General features: G+C 47.2%; 2 protein-coding genes across 6 annotated transcripts in view; both read left to right on the forward strand.

Annotated features, from left to right (window-relative positions):
• DOCK11 (dedicator of cytokinesis 11) overlaps positions 1-4,763 on the forward strand; it is a 48,321-nt gene extending 43,558 nt beyond the window's left edge. For all 3 annotated transcript variants that reach the window (XM_081336350.1, XM_081336352.1, XM_081336351.1), the window contains 2 exons: positions 1,350-1,488; positions 4,360-4,763. In XM_081336350.1, coding sequence (XP_081192476.1) covers positions 1,350-1,488; positions 4,360-4,461 — 241 coding nt within the window. In that variant the 3' untranslated portion in view covers positions 4,462-4,763. The remainder of the gene's footprint in view (positions 1-1,349; positions 1,489-4,359) is intronic.
• A 6,384-nt stretch (positions 4,764-11,147) lies between these two features.
• IL13RA1 (interleukin 13 receptor subunit alpha 1) lies at positions 11,148-23,907 on the forward strand. 3 transcript variants are annotated; one of them, XM_081336807.1, is made up of 10 exons: positions 11,148-11,313; positions 15,529-15,698; positions 16,243-16,372; positions 17,042-17,162; positions 18,749-18,927; positions 19,770-19,906; positions 20,996-21,143; positions 21,811-21,910; positions 22,112-22,239; positions 22,923-23,907. In XM_081336807.1, the coding sequence occupies exons 1-10, from the start codon at positions 11,244-11,246 to the stop codon at positions 22,943-22,945; spliced, it is 1,206 nt and encodes a 401-aa protein (XP_081192933.1). In that variant the 5' UTR covers positions 11,148-11,243; the 3' UTR covers positions 22,946-23,907. The 3 variants fall into 3 exon arrangements, with proteins under 3 accessions (XP_081192933.1, XP_081192935.1, XP_081192934.1); XM_081336809.1 differs by having other exon boundaries at positions 18,749-18,912; XM_081336808.1 differs by lacking the exon at positions 11,148-11,313 and adding an exon at positions 12,540-12,745.
• The last annotated feature ends 432 nt before the right edge of the window (positions 23,908-24,339 follow it).

Consider the following 24,339-nt stretch of genomic DNA (forward strand, 5'->3'; position numbering starts at 1 on the left):
AGGGACCACTACGGTGGGAAGGTAACAGCGTTCTGTGCGCCTTTGGCGTCTAGTCATGCCGGCCACATGACCACGGAGACGTCCTCGGACAAGTGCTGGCTCCTCGGCTTTAAAACGGAGATGAGCACCGGCCCCTAGAGTTGAAAACGACTAGCACGCGTGTGCGGGGGAACCTTTACCTTTACCTTTAATGGTGGCAGATCAAGGGGAGAGGATTTATGGAAGCATCTGGACTCATTTTAAACATTTTAAAATGATGCGGGGGAACCTTTACCTTTACTTTACTAATGGTGTTCATATGATTATTTTAACAATCCATTTAAATTTTTAATACAATAATGTTGATAGATAAAACCCATACAAATATAATCTCTTTTGGGGTCCTCCATAATTTTTGAAAATGGGAAGGGAAAATTAAAAGTAGAAAGCTTAAGAAGCTCAACATCCAGCTGAGCAAACCCATTCTCCTTTTCTTTTCATTAGCCCAGCTAGATTGGTGCCCTTTTGCATTTGTTCAAGCAAAGTAGGCAAATAAGGAACCACATTCTTCCCAGAACTGTGTTTGTCAAAGGGAAATGCCAGGTGCACATACCCAAGTGTGAAGAATCCTGCGAGTCACCTCCCCAAGACCCTTGGACTGCCATCCTCTCACTAGAGCAGTGTTTCTCGCCCATGGCAGCTTGGAGATGGGTGGAGTTGAACTCCCAGAATTCCCTGGTATTAATGCATACCTTTTGATGTTGCATGCCTGCTTATTCTTTTCTAATCCCTCCTTCTGCAATCTCTCCACTCCAGAGAGAGAAAACGGACATGGCTAGCTGGAGAATTCTGGGAGTTGAAGTCCACCCATCTTCAAGTTCCCAAGGTTGAAAAATACTGCACTAGACCAACTAGGGCCTAGAATGTCACTGATAACCCAAAAGATGTGGATTCTTTCTAAATTAGAGGGACCAGTAAGAGGGAAGTGGCTGAACTAGGAGTTGGGACAGCTGGGATTTCAACCCCAGAGGCTTTTGGGGGCAGTTCATCCTGAATCAGAGATGGGAATTCATCTCTTCTCTCCAAGTCCTGCTCTGTCTGCTCCAAGGAACAGAGGGATGGCCAAGAGAACAGCCGTCAATTTCAGGAAGGCCTACCACCTTTAGGAGTGCCCTCCCTGGCACAGGGATGCTCTTCCTCCTTTCCCCAAAAAACTGGCAGTTTTGCAACTGTCTCAATTGTCTGAAGGAACAGAGAAGGATCTGGCCAGCTACAATGTCCTGCTTGCCTTGCCAAATCTGCTCTTCCACCCTGAATTTAAAAGCCTGGCTTTTCAACTTCACTTCCACCCCCCTCTCCACTTCCCCCAGGAAATTTATCCAAGCCTGCGGAATCGCCCTGGAGTTCAATGAACGGCTGATAAAGGAGGACCAACTAGAATATCACGAGGAGCTGAAGTCCAACTTCAGGGAGATGGTGAAAGAGCTCTCGGAAATCCTGCACGAACAGGTAAGACGCAGGTGTTTAAAGTCGCTAAATGCATTTATTTGTTTGCTTATAAAATTTATTAACCACCCGTCTTACCACACGGTAACTCTGAGCAGCTTACAGTATTATATGCCCGGTTGTAAGTCGGGTTCCCTGTACGCGGCTGCTTACGAAACTGGGATTCAGAGCTTAGTGTTGTGCAGACAACTCTCAGGTTTGAGGTCATTGGAAATAGGATCAAAACAAGCTTATCTCTCTGTTGCAATGGGGGGAGGACCTCCAAACCCTTCCAATTTACATGCCCTCCCCCCTTGTGGCTGGATTTGCATAGACGGGGCAAAGGCCCCACTGCAGCAGCTTCCCATTCAAATGGGAAAGATCTGGTCTGGTTGAGAGTTTTTCAGTTCTGCTCTTCTTCCTCGCCTGCTTTTTGCTCTGGGGGTGGGGGGAAGCTGGGCTGGCTCAACGGGCCTTCTCCAGGGTTGACCAAGCCCCAGATGGCCAGAATCGCTTCCTTTGATCCGTCCACTTTTTAGAAGACTTTTGGTAATCTGAGTCAGAAACCGTGGGATGAAGTCATGGGAGGGGACAGAGGGAGGAGGGCGGGGTTGCCTGGACATCCCATAATGTTTATTTATTTAAGAAAATTTATATGGCTGCCCACTCACTTTCAGTGACTCTCCAGGGCTTAGAAAAATAAGTTATACAACATTATGTTGATGATGGAATTCTCCAGAGAATGTTTCTGAAGTCAGGCAACTTTAAGACAGGCAGACTTCAACTCCCAGAATTCCCCCACCAGCTTAGCTGGCTGGAGAATTTTGGGAGTCGAAGTCCACCGGTTTTAAGTTTTAAAAACACTGCTATAGGATGGAGCCTCTTCAAGGCCCTTTAAGTCATTATCTATTTATAGCTCCACTGATTGTCAGTCTCTTACAATCCTACCCTACGCCAACTAGATTTAAAGAGCCAAAGAATGGGACAAGCTGCCTTCAGAAGCGGCGAATGCTCCAACATTGGAAGTTTTTAAGAAGAGACTGGACAGCCATTTGTCCAGAATGGTATAGGGTTTCCTGCCTGAGCAGGGGGGTGGACTAGATGAGTAGTAGTAGTAGTAGTAGTAGTAGTAGTAGTAGTAGTAGTAGTCCAAACAATTCAGCAGTATTCCTCAATAAAAGATTACCAGGCCATGGAATCCTGAAAGCCTCATTCCCCCCCTCCCATGTAGCAGGAATCTCTCTCGGAGTTTGTGAAAATCTGCAAGATTAATGCTAGGGCTGAAATCCAGAAGAAATCTGGCAGAGAGAATCTGGTTTTTGACTGGGGATGAGTGCAGGAGAAGTCCCACCACACAGAGTTTTTATTTTCAAACCCTCCTAAAGCCAACCAGAACTCCTAGCTATGAAAAAGCTACTCAGAAATGGCTGGGCCTTATCTGCTTTGCAGGCAGCCTCCCAATATTCTCCTAGCCGCCCCCCCACCACCACCGCTTTGCCATCTGCAGCTGTTCAAGTGAGACGGGTGGAGTTCACCTCTAAAATCTCGATTGTAAAATTAGGAGGGATCTGCCGTCCCTCGGAGCGAACAGAAGGAGCGGAACCTTATTAAAAGCAAAAACAGAATGAGGGTAAAACCGCACAGGGGATTACCCACTACAGAAATCAGCAATGATTTTGACCCTCCAGCAAGTTAGCATTTTTTGGTCTTCGTGAAACTATCTTTTAAAGAAACCTTTGTTCTGCAGGAGCTCGTTTTTCACAACTGAACTCCAGAGTGTGGCAGTCTGCCAGGGAATCAAGCCCCACAATCCCTGGAAAAAGCCAGTTGGTGCCAAATGGGACACGGTTAGACTGACTGCTGTCCTGTGCAGATGTTTCGATGAGGGGCCTTTAGAGCAGGCACCCCCTCCCATAATTCCCCGTCAGGCACTGCTCTGCACACCATCCTCACGTGTCTCTGGAGTGGGAACAGGATGGCCAGGGTAATAACTAGCAGAGCAGCAGCCCAGAGAAGGCTTGGATGAAATTCTGAAGGAGGTTCGGGGTGCAATTTGAGCAAGGACCCACCTGTGAAATGAGACAGAAAAGGTGGTTGACGGTCAATTGTGCAGGAGCAGACACCCAGGAGACAGAGCGCCAAGGAAGTGGGTTGCAGATCATGGCCTTAGTGAGAATTTAGGGTGATCTGTCTGATTAAGGGCTGGGAAGCTGCGAATTTGGGTGTCCAACCTTGGCCACTTTAAGACTTGTGGTCCAATGCATAGCTCGCTGGGGAATTTGGGAGTTGAAGTCCACAGGACTCAAAGTGGCCACGATTGGACACCTCTGCTGTAAACCCTCCAGATTTCTTCTCCTGGCCTTGCAAAATATCCACCCCGTGAAGAACAAAGAAGCAGTAGGAAAGCCAACACAAAGTCAAGTAGCAAACAATGTCCATGTGTGTGTTTATGTGTGTGCATATGCATGATGAATCAGAGAGCGGACTGTGTTCAGAAATGTGTTTTCAAGCCACGTCCTCCAGAAGGAGCCAACCAGCCTTGGAGAAGCTGCTTCTTCATGGCTGAAACGTAGCTGTTCCTTCTGGGTTGCTTTTCATGGAGACGCCTCCGTTTGGCTGCTTTCCTTCCTTTTGATCCCAAAGCGACCCCAGCGGAAACTTTTCTCTTTTCTCCTTCTGGATTTAGAAATCCACCTCCCAGGCCTTGAAGAGTCTGTCTCATGCCTTCAATAACTTCCCTTCCCTTCTCTTTCTTTCCTTCTCCATGCTGCCCTTGCCATAACAGCTCTGAAGACCAGGTGGGGTAACAGCACGCTGTTTTCATTTCGGTTAAGCAAATGTTTTTCTCCTTTTCGGAGATGCAGACGCCTGTGCTAACTCAGCTCCCCTTTTCAGATCTACCAAGAAGACTCCGGGCATCCATCCTGGTTGCCGAACACCCTACATGTCTTCTGTGCCATTAGCGGGACTTCCGGAGAAAGATACGGCTCCTTCTGAGCCCGCCTGGAGCTTCAGGAGGGGCCCAGAGAACTTCTCGACCCTTGCCAGACCTTTCTCAGGAATATTCTGAAACCGGGGAACCTCCAATGCCTAACCGGGGGCCTCTCCACCCCTCTTCCTCACAGGGTACTTACTTGAACCGGGAAAGTGCCTCCTGCTTCTCTTTTGTACCGTCCTTCGTTGCATTGTGCTCAACATGCCTCGAAAGCATGGATCAGACCCTGTCCCACTCCAGATCCTCCTGCCCTGTAAAGCTGTACAATGGAATATAATAAAGTGGGAAGCTGTTTTTGTAATCAGCTCTTGGAGTTGGAAGCCTCCACTTCTGGAGAAAGCAGAAACCGTGATGGTCCCCAAACCTAGAGAGGATCTCACAGAACGTGGCCCTGAGTAGGTTTCTCGCCGTTTCCTGCGTTTGCTCAACCTGCCTACTCTGGTTGCTTAAAAGGGGGGGGGGGAGGAGATGTTGGAACGTAACTGTCTGTTCGTGAGGTTAAACAGTATTTTTTTTGTGGTTGTGCTTGAGAACAAAGTATGGCCTGGAACTAAGCAGGTTTGGGGTTTATTTAGCAAGAGCCAGTTTTAAAACATCTGCAAATGCACCTATGGCCACCCACGTTCCTGGTTGCTTGCCCTGAATTGCTTTGGCCCCATTCCCTGCTCAGCCTCCCTGACTTTAAGGAGGAAGAGAAAATGAAAGAGAGAAAAAATTGAGAAATGAAAGTAACTTTTGCTGGCATGCTTGCTGCTCCGTAGATGGCGGCTTTGGAGAGACTTTAATCCACTCAGCAAAATTTCTGGATATTTGCAGGACTGGATGCAGCAGGCAAGGGATTCCCCTCTCCGCATACATGCCTGGTTATGAAAAGTGTGCTTTTTAATCTCGAAGTGAGAGGGAGACGCCAGCAAGGGGAATTCTGCTGTTCTGTTTACCCCCCAAGCAGCATCTGGCCCTGGATGTCAGCCCAGGCAGCTTGACTATTTGTCTCCTCTTTCTTGGACGATTCCTTTAGATGAATCCTGGAGGGGGGGAGGCTGGGGAGGAACCGGGCTCTTGTCTCGACTCGAGTGTTGTGCAGCCACAGAATCGAACCCACACAGCCAGGAATGCTGAAGCCGCCAATTTGGTTTCCAGCCAGAGTGGTGAGGCTGCCTTGCTGTCTGCTCTCCGGGCTGGAGCCCTGAAATGGGGGATTAGCCCACAAAGGAGAGAAAGCTCAGCCAGAGAAGCCCCCACAAAACCAGCCTTTTCCTTCAGAGGGAATTGGATGGTGCCGCAAGGCAAGGAAAGGCTGGGCACAAACCTCCTGGCAGTTTGCCTAGCCTGGCTGCCATTGAGCTGTGGTTTCCTTATCCAGGTTAGTTAACTTTTTTTTAATAAGCCTTGGTTAATTAGGTTCGCATCAGGCCTGAATCCGTAACCTCCTGTTTGAAAAGGAAAACACACAAAGGCAAAACCACCCAATTGCCTTAAGGCAGGGGTGTCCAACCTTGACAAGCTGGCTTGTTGCCAGAGCCTGGCACTGGGGGCTAAGAGGGCACCTGGTCCAAAGATACCCACCTGGCTTTCATGCCTAAGGCATGACTAGAACTTGCCGTCGCCTGATTTGTAGGCCAGCGTCTTCAACTAAACCAAGTTGTAGCTGCAAAAAAACAGGAAGGTGTGTGTGTGTGTGTGTGTTTTGGGACTTTTGAACTGTGCAAAAGCATTCCAAACCAAATGAAGGCCAGATAGTGCCTCTTCCTCCTCTCTTCTGCCCATCCCACGCAAAGCTGCTCCGTGGGCATCGCAGCGCCAGGTATTTTGGGCCAGGAGAGTCTGTGACTAACGGCTCTTAGTTCTCTCTGACGCTTCTTCAATGTGGAATCATCGTCCACATCTATCCAACCTTGACGGATCTTACTCTGCAATTAATTCCTTGTTAATTATTTCCAGGAAATCCAATTATTTTGGGATGACTCAGTGCATTTCACCTTTTCCTTGCTTAGCTCATGTCCTGGTTTCGCATCCAAGACTGGCCCATAAACTAAGCAGAAAGACTAAATCAAACCTGCCCCGTTGCACAACTGCCACTGCTAGGTGTGTACACGCACAAGTGAAGTCGTCATACTTCAACTATGCCAGTGGCTTCCAAATGCTGCCAACTGCAATTTCATTTTAATATGCATGAGAGAATGAGATGAGTACAGACCTGCAGCTGTGACCTCATCACCCCAGAATTCAAAAATTATCTAAATTGATTAGAAAAACAACCAAGAAAATAAATGTCTGGCTTCATTTCTCCTACTTTTCAATGAGCAGAATTGTCTCTGAAGATCAACTGCTGTATTAAGCCAACAATTTGTGCAGTTTGTTTTAGGAAGTCCCCTTTTAGAAGTCTTTGTGCCACGGCTTTGCATTCCTCTCCTCTTCCTTTAGTCCCACAGTTGCTCAAACCCGTTCCCCTCCTTCAGTTCTGCAAAGGGGGCATTTCTTGACCAACTGGAGGACATCAAATTCTGTCCCCCAAACCAATCCTCTTCAGGGTACGCTAGTGCATGCATTCCTCTAAAGCAGGGGTCCTCAACCCCTGGTCTGCGGACCGGCACCTGGCCGCGGCATGCCAGCAACCAGGCCGCACAAACAAGCAAAGCCCCATCCATGAGATGCAGGCAGCGCACAAAACCACACACCCTCCATTCCAGAAAAACCTCTCTCCACAGAACTGGTCCCTGGTGCCCAAAAGGTTGGGGACCTCTGCTCTAAAGGTCAGCCTTTTTGTTTTCCAACATGGATGTGTTGCAAAGCACAATTGCTGCCTGTTATACTTCATGGTGTTTTTGCAGCTGAAAGTTGTTTGCACCAGCAAAGCCAGCACCGGTTGTGAAATGCCATGCCTTGACGGTGTGCTTAGGTCAAACTGTCAAACAGTTAGCAGTTCTACAGAAAACCTACTATGACTCCAAGAACAGGTGGAAGATTTAGCTTGCGGCAAGGTTGGTCGGTGCCTCTTTACTGGACTTCAGCACGTCTTCCTGGCTGTCAGGTCCAAGGCTTTCCCAGGCCAGAGAGGGGAGCATCTTGGTAGCCTCCCCTCCCTCCATGGATCCAGCCATTGTGACTCCTTCAGCCAACCTGAATAAACAACCCTGGGCTGAAAACATCTCTGGCTTTCCTCCTCTACTTCTCCTCTGTTTGCTTTTGAAACATGCTTCAAAGGACCAGAGATTGGGGATGGACGATGGTGCAGCCTTGCACATCCCATCTTTCACCAGAGCAACCTTCCAAAATTTGCAGCCTGTGTGAGTGTCCCCATTGCTGTCCAGTTCCCAAAAAAGACATTGGGAAGGGTCTCCTTTTAGGAATGACTTGGTCCTTAAAAGGTTAGGAAAAGGGCATCTAAGAAGGCTTTGTGCCTTAGAAAGAGCGATGCAGAAAGAGCGATGCAGCAGAATGAGCCTCCTCTCCTCGCCTTCAAAACTCAGCTCAGAAAAACAAAACCCTCCAGAAATAATCAGAGAAAGACGCCCACCCAGGGAGACGCATTTTTTCCCTAGGAGAAGGTGGCTCTTGAGAAGTTTTAGCCTGACAACCCACATTTTAATTCAGAAGCCTTGCCAAGTTCTCTCCTCCTGGGTTGCTGGATCTATCGCACCTCCCTGCTTTTCCACAACTTGCTGAATACAAAAGTCTTGCGCTTTCTGTCAAGTCAACAGGGCATTCTTTTTTCTTCTGCTCTTTTGTTCCAAAGCTGATTATTCAAATAAAGGGGCAGAGGGACTTCACTTCCTGGTACAAATGAATCAGTTCCTTTTTAATGCCTAAGAAGGCCTCTGCAGCCCGGGGGGGGGGGGGCAGCCCTGGGTTGTATCAAACACCTTGTCAAAACCCAGCACACGAATAACAAGAGGTGACTGTGCTCAATCCAGGAACATTGGGGGAAATTGGCCTCACCCTCTCTGAGATTGTGGGCACTCTTGATTTTAACATGTTAAAATCATGAACATATTAAAAAGTCCTGCTTTCGGGGAGGACCTTCCTGCGAAATAAAATTTAAGTCAAAAATGAGAAAAACAAAGGCAGCAAAACATGTTTGTAAGGTGGGGTGGAATTCTTGCCCAAGAATAGCTCACCAAACTCCTTCCTTGCCATGTTTGGCTTTGAACCTTTTGCCTAGCAGCTATTCAATGTTTTTCAAACTTGCCAACTTTGAGATATGAAGATTTCAACTCAGCCAAAGCCAGGATTCTGGGATTGGAAGCCCACACATTTTAAAGTTGCCAAGTTTGAAAAATATTGGGCTAGCTCAGCCATTTGTTGGGCTCTCCGACTTTTTTCCTCACCGGTTTTAAAATGGGAAAGGAAAGTTTTAAAAGGCTAAAAGAGAGGAAAGATTTACTCCTGGCACCTGTTGCACCAGTGCCCAGGTATCCTTCATCAAGACAGAGGGAAACGTCCCCAGGTCACGTCCATGCTCTGAAATCAGCCTAGAATATGTGAAATCTACACTAATTTTTTCTCCTTCCCGTTCTGCACGATTGAAGTAAGAAATATCACACAATTTGTCCCCAAAGCAGCAAAGATCATTCGTGACATCTTTAAAACAGCTTATGTGGTATTATGTAAACTCACAGAGGCCGTATGTTGTCAAATGCAGGAAGTGTTATCACAGTTGGGATGAAGATAACATCGTCATTATGAAAAATAAAAAGTACTGGGCAAAACCACAGCTACGATATTTACACCCTGCTTGGTTTACCTAATTGTTTAACCAAGGTTTATCGCAGGTCAGAGTTGGCTGGCTTACACTTTGGACGGAGTCCTAAACCCCAATGATGAGGCGTGCCCAGCCAGCTAAGCCAATGTTGGAAAGCCCACACTGGTCTTGCACAAGGGTGCCTGGATTCACTTTCATGAAGAGATGAAGATTGTAATGGTGATGATGATGATGATGATGACGATGATGATGATGATGATAATAATAATAATAATATCTCTATTGCAGTTGAAAGAGTAGCGTGATGGCAAACAAGCTTATTATGCCATAGCACAGGGGTCTCCAACCTCGGCAACTTAAAGACTTGTGGCTGAGGAATGCTGGGAGTTGAATTCCACACGTCTCAAAGTTGCCTACTTTGGAGACCCCTGCCACAGAACATAAAGAGATTGAGAAGTTCAGGGCCAGCAGGTACAAAAGGGTAGAGCCACATCTGACTTAATTTACAGCAACTTCTCCCTGCCAGAGTGGTCCTGGGGGGAAAAACAAGCAGCTTCTGAGCACGTGCAGAGTACTTTTTGCCTGCGAGGCTGGGAATTCCCAGCTATCGAGATTAGGAAGAGAGAAGCAGAACAGAGAGAAATTTCCTAGCCCCAAAGGAGCAGACTGGCCCCTCTCTTCCTACACAGCAGAGCAACTCAAGAGGGGAGAACTGTTATGGGAAAGTGTATCAGTACAAGACAGATACTTTTGAGGTTTTACAGAACACCAGTAAGCTAGGGAGGTATCCTGAAATGTGTGGTTTTCTTGCAGGCCAAACGAGTTTGGAGATTCCTCGAAGTGTCATTACTAATTAGCTTATGGTTTTTCCAGGTCTTCTCTTATTCCCATGCTTTCTTTTCTCCTTGCCTGTTGTTCCCAATTCTGCCAAAGTCAGTACAGGCCCAACTGAAATTGGGGAGCCAGGGTTTGTCCGGCTGTAGACGAGGTCCTGAGTTTGCATTTAGGATCAGCGACGCAATGTGCTGCCAAGAATATATTGTCTTTCGGGAAGTTGTCCCTCTCTAGTTTCCTTTGGCACTTCAATGTGCTGACCTTTGTTTTTAAGTTGATAACAATGATGTGTTTGCCTTCTGGTTGCAATCTAAGGTGGGTGGGGGTTTCTGGGAAAGAAAGAGGGGCCTCCAGCTAAGCTGTGAGGTAGGCAGAAGTTATTCTGCAGTGGAACACTTCACCCACTGAAGTCGGTGCAACCTGCCGTGTCCTGTGTGGGAAAATGCCCCTGAAGCAGCCTTTCCCAAAGGCCACACAGAAAGAGTTTTCCAGGACTGTTATGCAGAAGACACCACCATTTGGGGGGGGGGGGTTTATCCTGACATTTCGTGACAGCTCTGTAACAAGAGTTGTTTTTGTTGAAGTGTGTGGGTGGGTTTCCTGAAGAGCTTCACTTCCGCAAAACCCCTTAGATGATTCATGGGTGCTTCAGCAACCAGCGGGGCCTGGCCATTTGTCCTTTCCATGTTTCCCTTTGGTCATATGGAGGCACATATGGGTTCGTAAGCTTCGTAAGGATGCCTGCCCCATTAACAGCAATCAACATGAAAGGAGGCCTGTAAAAGCAGAACGGTTTTCAGCATAGAAAACCAACCCATTGAGCAGAAAAAGTCCTCTGAAGAGGCTCATCAGCCATCTTAATCCATGACCTGGGGAAAAGCTGTTTTTTAAAGGACCTTTACTATGAAGGCAGGTGGGAGCTGCACAGATTCCTGGAGGGATGCTGTTCTGGAGAAGCCCATTTTGGAGTACCATCAGATGGCACAAGTTTAGAGACAGAACCCAGGACGTGCCAACTCTGCTTGATAAAACACCTCCTCGATGGCACCTGGAGGCCAACCAGCAACTGGGCCGCAGGGGTGCAACCTGACCATCACTGCCCTGCCATTGCAGTCTGGTCTGGCAGATGCTCCTTGGGGGGGTCTTCAAGGGCACCCCAGGTAGAGAAATTGGTGAAGACCGATCAGTAAAAGTGGAGCTGATGACCACAGCAGAATAAAGAGTTAGTAAATAACTCTTCTTTTTCTAATGATTTTCGGAAATTACTTAATTGCTTTACAACTATGGGGAGCCCTTCAATCAATAGGTTTGACACCAGGTGAGTTTCTTTCAATCCTTAACAAAAGAAGTTATAAACGCAAATTTAAGGATTGGAAAGTTGTTTTCTTTTGAAATAAGCAGCCAAAGGGTGATCAGAACTTTCCTTTTGGAAAATTACAAACAGACCAGATGAATTTGAAATAAGATTCTGGAATTAGTTATAAGCATGTTTTGAATTCTTTTTTAAAAAATAAAATAGGAGGATGGGACTTTGAACACAGAGGGAAACAGAAGGAACTACACAGTACAATTAAAGGAGAAGAATGCTTAAGTTTGATTGACAAATGCAGAGTAGAGCAAAACACCTTAACAATGGACATCTTGAAGGTTATGTTTAAACAACAGACCCAAAATTTAAATTTCTGCCTCTATAGATAGACTAAGCTTCAAAGATATTAAGGAAGAGGAACAAATTTCGCTGGACAAGTCTAAGATTTATGCAAAAGTAAATTTAAAATGACAGGCAACAGATGCAATACTGGATGCACAAGTGAAACCAGCGGAAGTCTTAATAATTAAAAGTGATGCACAGATAAATCAAAAGTGTGATCTGGATAACTCTTCTAATTGGGTTTACAAAAGAGACTTGTTAAAGCTTTGAAGAATTTTGTGAGAAGAGACAAAGAAAAAGAAATTATTTGAAGGGATCAAAGATAATAGTTAAAAGTAAAAAAGAAGGAACGTAAAGTTGGTTTATTAGATCAAGGTTAAAGCAGGTTGTCTCTGGTAATTCCTAGTGGACTTTCACTGATCGGGATTGAAAGATTTGCTTTTATATAAAAGCAAAGATGGGATATTGGAAGAAGAGGCCCTTTGCTGTATTTCAAGGAAAGCTGATAAATTACTAAAATTGTTTATGCTCCAGAGGAAGGAGAATAACATTCTATACATGTTTATTTCTCTTTATTATAATGTTTTTTTTTCTTTTCTACCGTTTGTGTTTTTCTCTTGATTCGTTTGTTTTCGATTAGTTTGCATTCGTTTGTAGCTTTTTAATTGCAATTTTAAACAAAATTACCACGAAGAAAGAGGTGGGCCAGGGACCCGGCCGGCGGCTCCAGGCTTCGGGGCTGCCTCGCTCTGCAGTCTCCGTCCCCCGCAGACCCGGCCCGGGAGGGGTCCCCGGCCCGGCCCCGCCGCTTGTCCTGGGGCGCCCCAAGGGCGGACTTGCCGGGGGGGGAGGGAGGGGGCGGCGCTCTGCGCGCCCTCAGAGGCTTCGCGGCCCTTCCTGGGGAAGCCGCCCCGAGCAACGAAGCCCCACCTCGGCTGGGGCGGGCCGGGGCGGCCCCATCTCCGCAGCCTTCCCGTCTGAACCCGCCCCGAAAGCCCAGAGCGAACGAGCCATCCGGCAGGAGCTCCGGGCGCGCCGATGGGGGTCCCGTGGCAGCCGCAGCTGCTGGCTCACCTGGCCGGGGTGATGCTGGCCGCAGGTGAGGGGCTTGGAGGGCGGGGGGGGGGGCGCCTCCGGGCTCCGCCTGCCTCGCGGGGAGAGAGCGCATCTCCCATAATCCCCTGCCTTCCCTGAATTAGCGTCCAGCTCAGCCTTGCTCAGCTTACCGTCCTCGGGGCTGGAGGTTAGACTACAAAGCCCATCCTTTTCTCGCCAGGCGTCCACTTGAAGTGCGCTGCTTCCCAGAAGTAAAACCAAGGCGCTCAAAGACTGGTTTAGCTTACTGTAATTTTATTTACTAGGGGTGTGTTTCAGTGCTGCCCTAGGACGTAATTCCAGTACTACGGTGGTAGTAATAGTAGTAGTAATAATATAAGTAATATAATAGTAATGACAATAACAATATCATGGCAAATCAGTTTAGAGCAGTACAGAAGAGTTAACCACCCCTCCCCGGAGAACCCCCCACCCCACCCTCTAAACAGCCCCAGGGAAGCTAGCCTCTGGCCACTCTCCCAAATGATGGGTGGTGTAGTCCAATGTCCGGCTGACGGGGATGGGAGGGACCAGAGTGCAAAGGTGTCTTTCCCTGAGCAGACTCATTTTGATGGGCTGTAGCTGGTTTTATGGCATTAATTATTGTGATCCTGTTTGCCAACCTGAAGCAATGGGATGGGGGGGAGCTACAGAAATAGGACAAATAAATTGAGGAAATTAATAAAGACAAGAAGCAGCTCCTGAGCAGGGCTGCGACTCTCCCCCATCCCGGAGAACCCTTGGGGGCTCCTCTCTCCCCCTTCTTGCTTCGTTTGTGGGGAGGATCCTGCAAATACTGGCTATCAAAAAACGCCTAATTATTGAGGAAGGAAGGAAGGAAGGAAGGGAGGGAGCGAGGGAGGCATCTCCAATTTGATGCCGTCTGGGTGTGTTGGAGTCTCTGTCCCCGGATGCCCTGATGGGGGTGATGGGACGTGGAGGGCACCCAGTTCTTCCCTGCCCTTCTTTCCCAGAAGCGGGGGAGGGAAGGACCCTCCCCTCCAGCAGTGACCAAACACGGCCCCCTTGCCTTGGTGCCACCGGGCAAAGCCTTTCGTTGCTGGTGCCCAAGTTGGCTCTTGCAAAGGCTTCACCTGGCTGTGGACGGGCGGAAGACCTTCCCAAGTGGTGCCCCTGCAGGAGCCGCCCCCAAAGGGGCTTCAGCTTCACCCGACAGCAACGGCAGGTAGTTCTCAACTTACAGCAGCTCGTTTAGTGACCGTTCAAACAGCACAGGAAAAAAGAGACGTGATCCTTTTTCACGGTTACAACTGTTGCAGCCTCCCCTTTTGGTCACACAATCAAAATTCAGCCGCTTGGCAACTGGTTCATATTTATGACGGTTGCTGTGTCCCTTTTTGTGACCTTCTGCCAAGCAAATGGGGCAGCCAGATTCACTTAACAATGGGGTTACTAACTTGTCAACTGCAGCGATTCACTTAAGGTTGTAAAATGGGGCAAAACTCACTTAAACAAATGTCTCACTTAACAACAGGAATTTTCATCTCCCTTGTGGACGCAAGTTGAGGACTGCCTGTATAAGAAGGGTCCTCCTCTGGCTCAGAATGGGAAAGGCAGGGCTGGAGCCCGTCGGGGGTCCCGGAGGCGATGCAGGAGCTGGGTATCCCTGCCAGGCCCCCTGCCCATCCTTTCTGGCATCGGCCTGGCTCCTGTCATGGGCGGCCTCCGCTCTGGCCAAGGGCACAACTCTGGGGCTCACCCAGCCGCCAGTTATCTTGGGGTTTACGCGGAGAGCAGCTCTCTTGCATGCAGAGTGTAGAGGACCTGGGCAGAAAGGCAGGAGGTAAATTTTTATTACAGAGTTATAATTAGGCTTGGATGCTATTTGATCCTAACCTTAGAAAGTGGTCACCAGAGAGATTCATAGGACAAACTCACCTAGCTTGCTAAACTAAACTTATTTTAATGGTGGTTTGTGTGTGTGGGGGGGATATTTTCAAGGTGGTTAATTTTCCTGGTTCCATGTAGGTAAGCAGAAAGGGGACTTCCCCTCACCCCACTCCCTTCCCCAATTCCAGAGCCCACCCACCCAGCTCTGCTGAGCTTTTCTGGATTGACACTCCCACCCCTCAGCTTGGAGGATTCAGCCCTTCCTGCCACCCATCCTGTGGCAGAATCCTCTAAGATCAGGTCTCTGAAGTTGATCCTCATGGAGATTTCTGGTAAACCAAAGCCTCTGAATCACTCTGCTCTGAGTCACGGTCCCTGCCTTGCCTTTTAATGGGGGCGGGGAGGCAAAGGCAAAGGCAAAGGCAAAGGGAGGAAGGAAGGAAGGAAGGAAGGAAGGAAGGAAGGAAGGAAGGAAGGAAGGAAGGAAGGAAGGAAGGAAGGAAGGAAGGGGAAGAGAGGGTCCCCGTGGCAAGCGAGTCCTGGCATGTCTTTCCTTCTCACTTCCCCTTTCTTCTAGGTCAGACATGTCAAACACAAGGCCCGGGGGCCAGATCCGGCCCGCGAAGTGGTTTCATGCGGCCCGCGAAGCCATCCTGGAAAGAGTGAGGGAACGGCCCCCACTGCCTTGGCCCTGGCCCAGAGACCCTCCTTCTGCCAGAGACCCTCAGATCTGTCCCACTCCTGCCCAGGCCCCCATAGGCACCCTTGATGCAAACGATGTAGAGCTGGCCACGCCCACCCAGTAGGCCATACTCACTCTAGCCACGCCCACCCATTAGGCCACGCCCACCCAGACCATACCCACCCGGCCCCCTGAGGGCAACCGCAATGCTGATGCGGCCCTCAATGAAATTGAGTTTGACACCCCTGTTCTAGGTCTAGGAGTTCAGCCAAACCTTCCTCCCCCGGAAAACATCAGTTACATCTTGGATGAGAGCAGCTGCATCTTAAGCGTCCAGTGGGACCCAGCCATTTCCCGCGGGAATTGCTCTAAGGAGATGGAATATCACACTGGTCTGTTCAATGGCACAACGTGGGTCGAAGAGGTGAGCCTTCTCGTTCCTCGGGTCTCGGGGGAAATCGGGTCAGTGGGGCAGAGGCTGAGGGTCCACAAGAGGCCCGGCTACTGGGGTGGGAGGGAGGGAGTGGGCCCCTCTGGTAAGATCCGAGAAGGAATTTCCTGAGGGGAACGAGGAGCTCCCCAGGTCCCCCCCAGCAGGGCCTTCTTCAGAGTGGCCCCTCTCTGGTGAATAGCTTACACCGGTCCTCACTTTATGACCACAATCAGGACCACAATTTCCCTTTCTAAGTGAGTTGCGCTTGATTTCACAACTGGCCGTAAGCCCAGCCGGCTGCCAAGGCCCAGAGGTTGGTCCCCTGACCCTGGGGATGCTGCCACAGGGAAGGGCTGCGCCTGGCTTTCAATGGCTGTGAGTCAAGGACCACCAGTACCCCACATACAGCACCCCTAATCTAGCGGTTCCTGTTGAAGCTGAGAGGGAAAGAAAGAAAAGAAGAGGCATAACGGGGCAGGGGACTCCTGAGTTGGGATCATCCTGTTACAACTGAATGTTCTTTTCCCATCTTTAGTGTTGGAACCAAGAGCTGTCCAGGAAAATGGCGGTTTTTCTAGGGAGAAATATGTTTTTCGGGCTACAGACGTCTTGTGACAATGACAAGTACAAAGGAGAATGGTTTAAGATCCCACTGGCACAAAATGGTAAATCTTCAGCGGCTGGGTTTACGCAGATGTCCCTGTAAGATTGATGTCTCCAGCAATCGCACCAGCCTCCTCAGATGTAAACATCCCAGACCACTTTCCGAGAAAGGAGCTGCTGCGAGGCTGGGGGCCTTTGAACTGGGCTGGGCAGCTCCTGAGGGTCAAAGGCACGAGGGAGTTTGGGAGGGTGCCGGATGAGAGCCTGGGGTGGGGGTGGGGAAGAGTCTGGGAGCCTCCTTAAAGCAACTGCAGCCCCCCCCCCCGGGAAAAGTGGGCTTGCTTCAAGGGATCAGAGACCAGGTTCCTTTTGCACGCTGCCTTGACAGGAGCACAAGCAAGACCCCCACACGTACTTGGATGCTGGTGCAAATGCTTTGCCCTGCACAGATCCGGTCTCTGCTAGTAGAAAACTCCGGGGGTGGGAGTGGGGATTTGGGGAATTGCTGTTTCCCTACCTGAAGCCCACAAGGCATAAGGTTGCCAAGGTTGGAGACCCCTGCCTTAGAATGAATGAATAGAGCAAAGGCCATTTGGGCAGGTGAATTTAATCTGGGCTTAAGCTGGGAATCTCAGAACCGGGGAACGTTAAGGCTTTTCCTCCTTGCTTTTGGGCAGGTGGGAATTTATAAGCAGAGGGATAGACCGTTCTTCTCGGTTTGCCCTTTGCAGGCACCGCCGAGACGGGAGCCACGAATATCAGTTGCGTTTGTCATAACCTGAAATGGATGTCCTGTTCCTGGAAGCGAGGAAGGAAAGCGCCTCGTGACACCAACTACCGCCTGTACTTCGGGTTTGTATTTCAAATTCCTGTTCTTCTCTTAGCCCTACAGGGAGCCATCTTAATCCACAGGGAGTCCTTGACTTACAACTGTAATTGGGGTGAAAATTTCAGTTGCTAAGAGAGATGGCTGTTAAGTAAATTTTGCCCCACTTTATGACCTTTCTTGCCAGAGTTGTTAAGTGAATCGCTGCAGTTGTTAGTAACACGGTTGTTAAGTAAACCCGGCTTCCCCATTGACCTTCTTTGTCAGAGGGTTGCAAAAAGTGATCACCTGACCTCAGGACGCTGCGACCGTCATAAATGTGAGTCAGTTGCCAAGTGTTCAAATTTTGATCACTTTTTCCAGTGCTCTTACAACTTCAAACAGTCACTAAATGAACTGCTGTAAATCAAGGACTACCTGTACTCGATAGGCTTTTGCTTTTTTTCCACACTCCAGAGTTCCAGGACAGAACTGAAAAAGGTTTTAATCTAGTGTTTATCGCTCTTGAAATCCGTTTGGATGCTCGAGTGGAAACTGAAAGAAGACCCAGGAGTAGCCAAGCTTTTCACCATTAAGAGGCAGATTAAATCAAGGGAGAGATTGCAGAAAAACACGTCCTCTCTTTCTGCAGCTTGGGACTGTTAGTGACTCCCTCCAAGCTGATTCCCAACACAACACTTCACATCTGCCAGAGGCGGCCAGCTTCATCTTCAAGTTTTTTTAAAAATCTGGTTTAAATTTTTGCTTTGTTTTCTGCCCTGTCCCAGTCCTTAAAATTATGCTGCAGATTAATCTCTTGGATAAATTTAAATGAAATGATGACATTATTTATTTAAGGGAAAGTTAATGATGTGTCAAAATTTTGTTTGTATGTCTTCAAACAGACAGCCAATCTCCACAGCTTGTCCAAAGTGCGAGTTGCTAGATTTCAGAATAGCATTTCTGAAGAATTGCCTCTAATAGAACATCTGCGTTCCAGATGTTTTAGTAGTTCATAATATTTCTCAAAGATTTATCTTATTTTTGAACCATACTGGAGAAAATGGGGATATTAGAATATTATTTATGTTTGATGTTGTGATAGATTTTTAGCTGTAAAAGACAAATGCCTGGTGTTAGAAGGCTAATAAACTCTTTTGGTTTAGACTGACTGTATTCGCACAATCTTGCAAGTCTGACTGTGCTGCTCTCCTCCTCCTCCTTGTAGTAGTTCAATGTTTCTCAATCTTGGCAACCTTATGATGGGTGGACTTCAACTTCCAGAATTCCGCAGATTTTAAAGAAACAGTGCTGACAAATATTGCTACAGCTCTATTACAAAGGCTTCTGGATATTATCTTGTCGCTTTGGTCTTAAGAAGAAGGTTCAGTCCCCTTTGTCTAGGCAAGAATTCCCACATGTCTCTGTCAAGATCATCTTCCTGACTCTCTGCATCACCCAAGCTAACACTCTGTGGCTACATCTGCTGGTCCAAAAATTGGGGAAAACCCCATGGAGTGAGCATCTCCTTTCTCAGTTCCTCCCGTTGCACTTTGTCGTTGCTTCTGTCTATCCTCTCTGATCAGCAAGAACAGATCAACTTGCTCACTTCTGTTTTTCCTGCTACCCTCAGGCACGAGGACATGGGAAAAAGGCAGCCGTGCACAAATCACAGCATCAATGGAGACACCTTCCGATGCATCTTTCCGATCAACTGTTCCGGATTACGCACCATCGTTCTCTCTGTCCGTAGTGATTCTGAAGACGTCCAGCCAGTGTGCATGTTTACGAAAGAAGGTAGAGAAGAGTCTGGTAGGTTGGTGTGGTCCAGCCTCTGTAAGGAAACGAAGGGAGGTGAGGACGGTCTTCTGCTGGAGGCTCCCAGTTCTAAAGGAAGGTCTCCTTCTAGCCCATCCTGACGGTCCCAATTCTAACCTTTAGAGTTAGAACCATAAAGATGAGCTTGAAGGAGACATTCCTTCAGAACTGGGGCCATCCGGCAGAGGACCGTCCTCACCCCCCTTCTTTAACCTTTGAAGTGTCCCACCACAACATGAGGAAATCTTTACACTTTACAAGGTGTGCAGGACCCCTTGGAAGACCCTGTGATGTACATTTTACAGGTAGTCTTCAACATAGTAATGAAGCCTGCTCATTATGGCTGCATTCTGTAATTGTCCTAAAAAGAGGTTGGCCAACAGGATTTTATTACCTTTCTTGCGGTGATCGTTAAGCCAATCAATGCTTCATTACCGGTGAAGTTTTACCGAAAACCGAAACTACATGGGACTGGGAGATGAGTTCATTCCTGTCACGGTTTGCAAACTCTTCTGAATTTGGGCACCGAGTGCTTGCTGTTTGCCAAGGTGGCCCTGTGTTTGAAGGCACAAAAACACGTATCTTCTGAGGAGAGCCCACACAAAGCTGAGCATTTCTAGGTGAGATGCATAAATGTGTATTAACCCCTTATCTTAGGAGAGATGCACATTCAAATGGATAATTGAACAGAAACAGACCCATGAAACTTCAGGTCAGCAGAAAATTAGAAGAGAGTGAAATGGAAATTACAGCTGATTGATCTCCATGTATTTGTAGGAATGATAAATATGGCATTTAAACAAGACTGCAGCACCTGGTTGTCTGTTTTCCTTCAGATTATCCAGTAAAACTTGACCCACCAATAAATCTGAACGTCATGCAGAGCAGCAACGTTTATTTCCTAACATGGCATCGTCCGAGCAGCTGGAATGGCATATGCTATCAGGTAGAAATCAATGGCATTAAACAAGAGGTAAGTTGCCTTTGTGTTTATTTCTTTTCTTTTTTAAAGCAGCATTGAAATATCTTGCATGTAATTATCTTGGCATTTGAGTTGTCTACAAACTGCTTTAAGGCACCATCTCTGGTACAATTAAACCACAAGGATTTAATCGTGACCACTCCAGAGGGGTTGGGACTCCAATCCCCACAATTCCCAGTCAGGATGGCAAAAGCGAGGATAACATTTATCCTGGATAGAAAATTTCTGCCACCTTAGATTGGTTTATGCTGCAAGAAATTAAGAACATTGGGAGGCAAATTGTAGGTGGTGATGTTGTGGTTTCTGTAGGAAGCAATATAAACATAGATTAGATGATGTGACGATGATAATGACCACAACAGTCTGATCACCAACCTCATCCAGGGAGATCCCACTCAGGAAGACTGAAAATAGAGCCTTGGTGGAATATCCTCCCTGAAGACCGTGGGGAACGTGGATCATGCATGGTGGTTTCTTCTAATCCTCTCTGAAATTTCCAGAATTCCTTTGGGCTATTCTGGTTAAGGAATTCTTGGTGTCAATATCCCCAACAGAAATGGAGAGAACCAGGTTTGATTCAGGTGGAGAAGACCTTCTGCCCTGATCCAGGGAAGGGGTCCCTGCACCATAAAGCTCTTGGTTTATAAAATGGGACCTAATGGGACCCTACTCTAACTATTCATGAGGGAAAAGATCTCTTCTCCTTTAAAGAAAAAGATGGCCTGAGAGATGGTGAATGTCTCTTTTTCAAGCAGCCTAATCCTGTTCCTTGACAAAAGTCCTATTTCACACAAAGGAGTCAGGTTACGGATTTGTGGCGTTCATTCTTCCGCCTCTTCCTCAATGACAGATGCGAAGACCCTTTTCTGTCAAATCCATTTAAACTTCTAGGGCAGCGTTTCTCAAGCTCAGCAACTTTAAGATGAGCGGGCCTCAACTCCCAGAATTCCCCAGCAGCCATGGCTGGGTGGGTAATTCTGGGAGTTGAGATCCACCCATTTTAAAGCTGCTGAGTTTGAGAAACAACATACTAGTGATTGATGGGTAGACAATGAAAACCTGTACACGTTTCTTCTAAAGCCTAAAGAAGACAGCACCAACGTAACCATCCCCCTTGAGCCCAAGAAGTATCACGTTCTCAGAGTGAGGGCTGTGCTGGGCGAGATCAGCACTCAGTGCAAAAACGTACGAGGTCTCTGGAGTGAATGGAGCAAGCCGGTGTCCTGGGGTGAGTTTGTTTTCTTTGGTCCTCACCTGTGCTGTCTTTGCTGAGGTCACCTACGATGAAAGCAGTTGGTTCCTCAAAGGAATCTGACCTTGGAGTGGTTGTTAGGATGAGAGCGAGGAACTGGGCATCGCATCTCTGAGCTTGTAGATTCTGATCTGGTTTACTCCTCCCTGTAATCTGTCACTGGGTGGAAACAGGTTTTTCCACGTTAACTACTTCCCAGCTTTTCTAATTGGAAATGCTTTCAGCATAAGAATCTTGTCTTCTTTCACTATAGTTTGTCCTTTGCAAATCAGAGCTGCATATATGCACATGGCTGCTTGGACACACCCAACTGATTATTTGGATTGTCAGCAGGGAGAGCTGCTGTGGCAAACACCCCACCCCACCCCCAGGATCCACTGAGGGATCCGCTGAGCGTCCATCCTCCAAACCCAGGATGTTGCCAGGTGTCCTTTTCTAGCTCTGCGAAGCATCAACCACATCCTTTGAGGACATCTCTGTTTTCTTGACCAGAACTCTCAATTGGAGTTCCCGGTGAAGTTTCCACAGTCTTCCTTGACTGTTGTGAAGGAAATGGTTTAGCACAGGAGGGGAGCAACAGGGGGCTGTTCTCGCATCATTCTAGCTTCATTTAGAAACAGTGTTGCTGTCCTTGCCTTTTTAGATGACCGGGACAAGTCTGAAACATTGAACATTGTTTTGTTTGTCATGATTCCATTATGTGCTGCAATCTTGACTATCATTCTCCTCGTTTATCTGAAGAGGTAAGAAACTTACTGCGGACATTTAGAGACTTTCCTTCTGCTGAATCTGCATTGTTGCTGGGCGTTTGTGATGAAGCCGGAAAAAATGAAGGCTTTTGTTAAAGACCTACATCACTTTGCCCAGCCCATGGAAAAGAGATGGAAAAACCCAAACCTTCCATTCTGGAACATTCTAATTATTCTGTTCTCTCCACTCTGCAGAATTCAGCTGTTGATCTTCCCAAAAATTCCTGACCCTGAAAAAGTTCTAAAACGAATGTTTGAAGAACAAAGAGAGGAGTATTTGCCCGCTGACTATTCAACTGAACTCATTAAACCCGATACCATCAGTAGGTAGACTAAAAAAAATGGCGAGGGGTATCAGTAGGGATGATGGTCTGGGTTTCTTTGTGGAATACACTGACCTTTGAAAGTTGAACAACTGGTCCCTCAATTAATCCATTTCACAGAAGACACTGGCCCAGAAATGAAGCCTAAGGGCTGGTTTCATTCAATGTGCTAAGCCACAGAAACACAAAACTGAAGTAATATTAGGCAAGCTTAGTACTTTGTGTAATTATAACTGTTAGTGTATAGAAACACAGAGATAACCTTGAATACAGTATGCAAGAGCGGTTACATCAACACCAGCTTAGCCCTGAAAGAGAAGAAAGAAACACAAGGTTGACCACCCCCTTCATTTTCTCAAGTATAAGAGGAGAGAAGAAGAAACTCTGTTAGGCTTTCAAAACTGTTTAATAATTATCCCTTAACAGTAGAGTTAAGAGAGTGTAATAAATAGAGTGGTCCTTATGGAGTCTGTTTCATGACCCAGCCTGTCCCACCCAGTATCTTCAAGAACAACCTTTGAGGGAATCTAATCAGGTTTACTCCTAAGCAGAAATTAGTTCCTCAAGGCTGTGGTTGGGCTATCATGCACTTGAGGGCAGTTAAGGAATCTTCCGTTGTCCTTCTGCCTGCTGCCAGGACCTCTTGTCCCATTCATCGGCCTTGTGTTTGTCTCTTGTTCTAGAAACAGACCACAAGATGAGCTAGCCAAGGAAAACCGTGTGCTTCTACTCGCAATGCCTACAGGAAACGAGAAAATCGGGTTGCTGTCTTTATATTAAATGACTTTTGAATGTAAACCAAGCAAGCCCCACACTGCAGGGCAGGGACTGATCTTAGAGGTGACGGACAGCATCTTTGGAGAAGCACCTTTGCACGCCTTCACTTAAAGAAAGGAGAAGTGGAAATTCAATCTTCACCGTCAACTTCCTCTTTGTCACCAACGTTATCAAAAACTGAATTTCAAGCCACACGGTAGCTTCTGTGAAGTAACATTGGCTCTAAAGGACTGGTGGTTTTATACAAATGTGTCAGTTCAACAGCCACACGGTTGTCTGCAATCCAACTGGCAAAGCTTGACTTCTCTTTTAGCCTTACACAAACGGTGTGGTAGCAACTTAGCCCCGTCAGGATAAATCCAGAATTTCTCAAGAGGAGACAAAATAGCAGACAAAACTGTTGATGCTTGCATCCATTGTTATTATTATCATCCTTTTTCTCTGGTTTTCGTGTCACTTGCTTGTTACAAGTACATGAAAGTTTAGGAAGGGGTTCATGCATACAGTATCTTAATTGCCTAAGTTAGGTTTTGATGCCATAGCAGTGATAAGCCCACTCAGACCACTGGAAATGATAAGATGACACCACAAATCTGAAGCTGAACAAGGTCATTGTCAGCTTGGCTGGAACCCAAATGCTGAGGAATTGCCCAAGCCAGCAAATTACGCTAAAGGACTTGCGTGCGTGTCCAAATCCATGTTTACAGTGGTGGTTTTGACTGCTGAATGTATCTTTGCCAGAAAACTTTTCTTTTCCTAGAAAACTCTGAAAAGGCTTGAGACTATGTTTTTTATGTATGTTTTTCAGGTTCTATAAAAAGTTTGTTATGCGTGAACCATTTTATGTAAAGTATTTACAATACTTTTTTCTAATAAAAGAAACTACTTTCATTTTCTGATATACTTTGCGGGTTAGCACTTGTGTTACGGCCCCCAGGGCCAACGTTCTTAGTGGTTGGTGAGCCTTTTTTCCATTGATTTGTTCTCGAGTTCATAGGCCAGCCAGCAAGGGTTGGTTTTTGTGGTGGGTTTTGACAATAGTTATCTAATGTGTCTCAGTAAACAAAGTGGTGCCCTCCCTCGCTTTTCTTTTAACACATTCGCAAACGATAGTCTGCTGAACAGCCATCAACGGTAGTTCAGGGCCTTGATGGATAAAGACGTAGGCACCAAGCGGCTGTTGATCCAGAACGTGGCAGGAACACTCAGGAAAGGATTCTGGAAAGTCCCAAGATGGTTAGATTTCTCCCTTTTTGGCTTTATTTTATTTATCAAATTTATTTGCTGCCCATCTTGTGGCTCAAGGCAATTCTGACGTCTCTC

Source organism: Vipera berus (genome assembly GCF_964194415.1).
Source record: "Vipera berus genome assembly, chromosome: 11".
NCBI classification, from domain to species: Eukaryota; Metazoa; Chordata; class Lepidosauria; order Squamata; family Viperidae; genus Vipera; species Vipera berus.

What these genes read in the sequence shown, in the direction of transcription:
- IL13RA1 (XM_081336807.1), top strand. Translation starts at nt 11,244, where the DNA reads ATGATTTTCGGAAATTACTTAATTGCTTTACAACTATGGGGAGCCCTT. An exon ending in CTCCTCGTTTATCTGAAGAG is followed by an intron (nt 21,911 to 22,111) that starts GTAAGAAACTTA and finishes TCCACTCTGCAG; the next exon opens with AATTCAGCTGTTGATCTTCC. An exon ending in CATTAAACCCGATACCATCA is followed by an intron (nt 22,240 to 22,922) that starts GTAGGTAGACTA and finishes CTCTTGTTCTAG; the next exon opens with AAACAGACCACAAGATGAGC.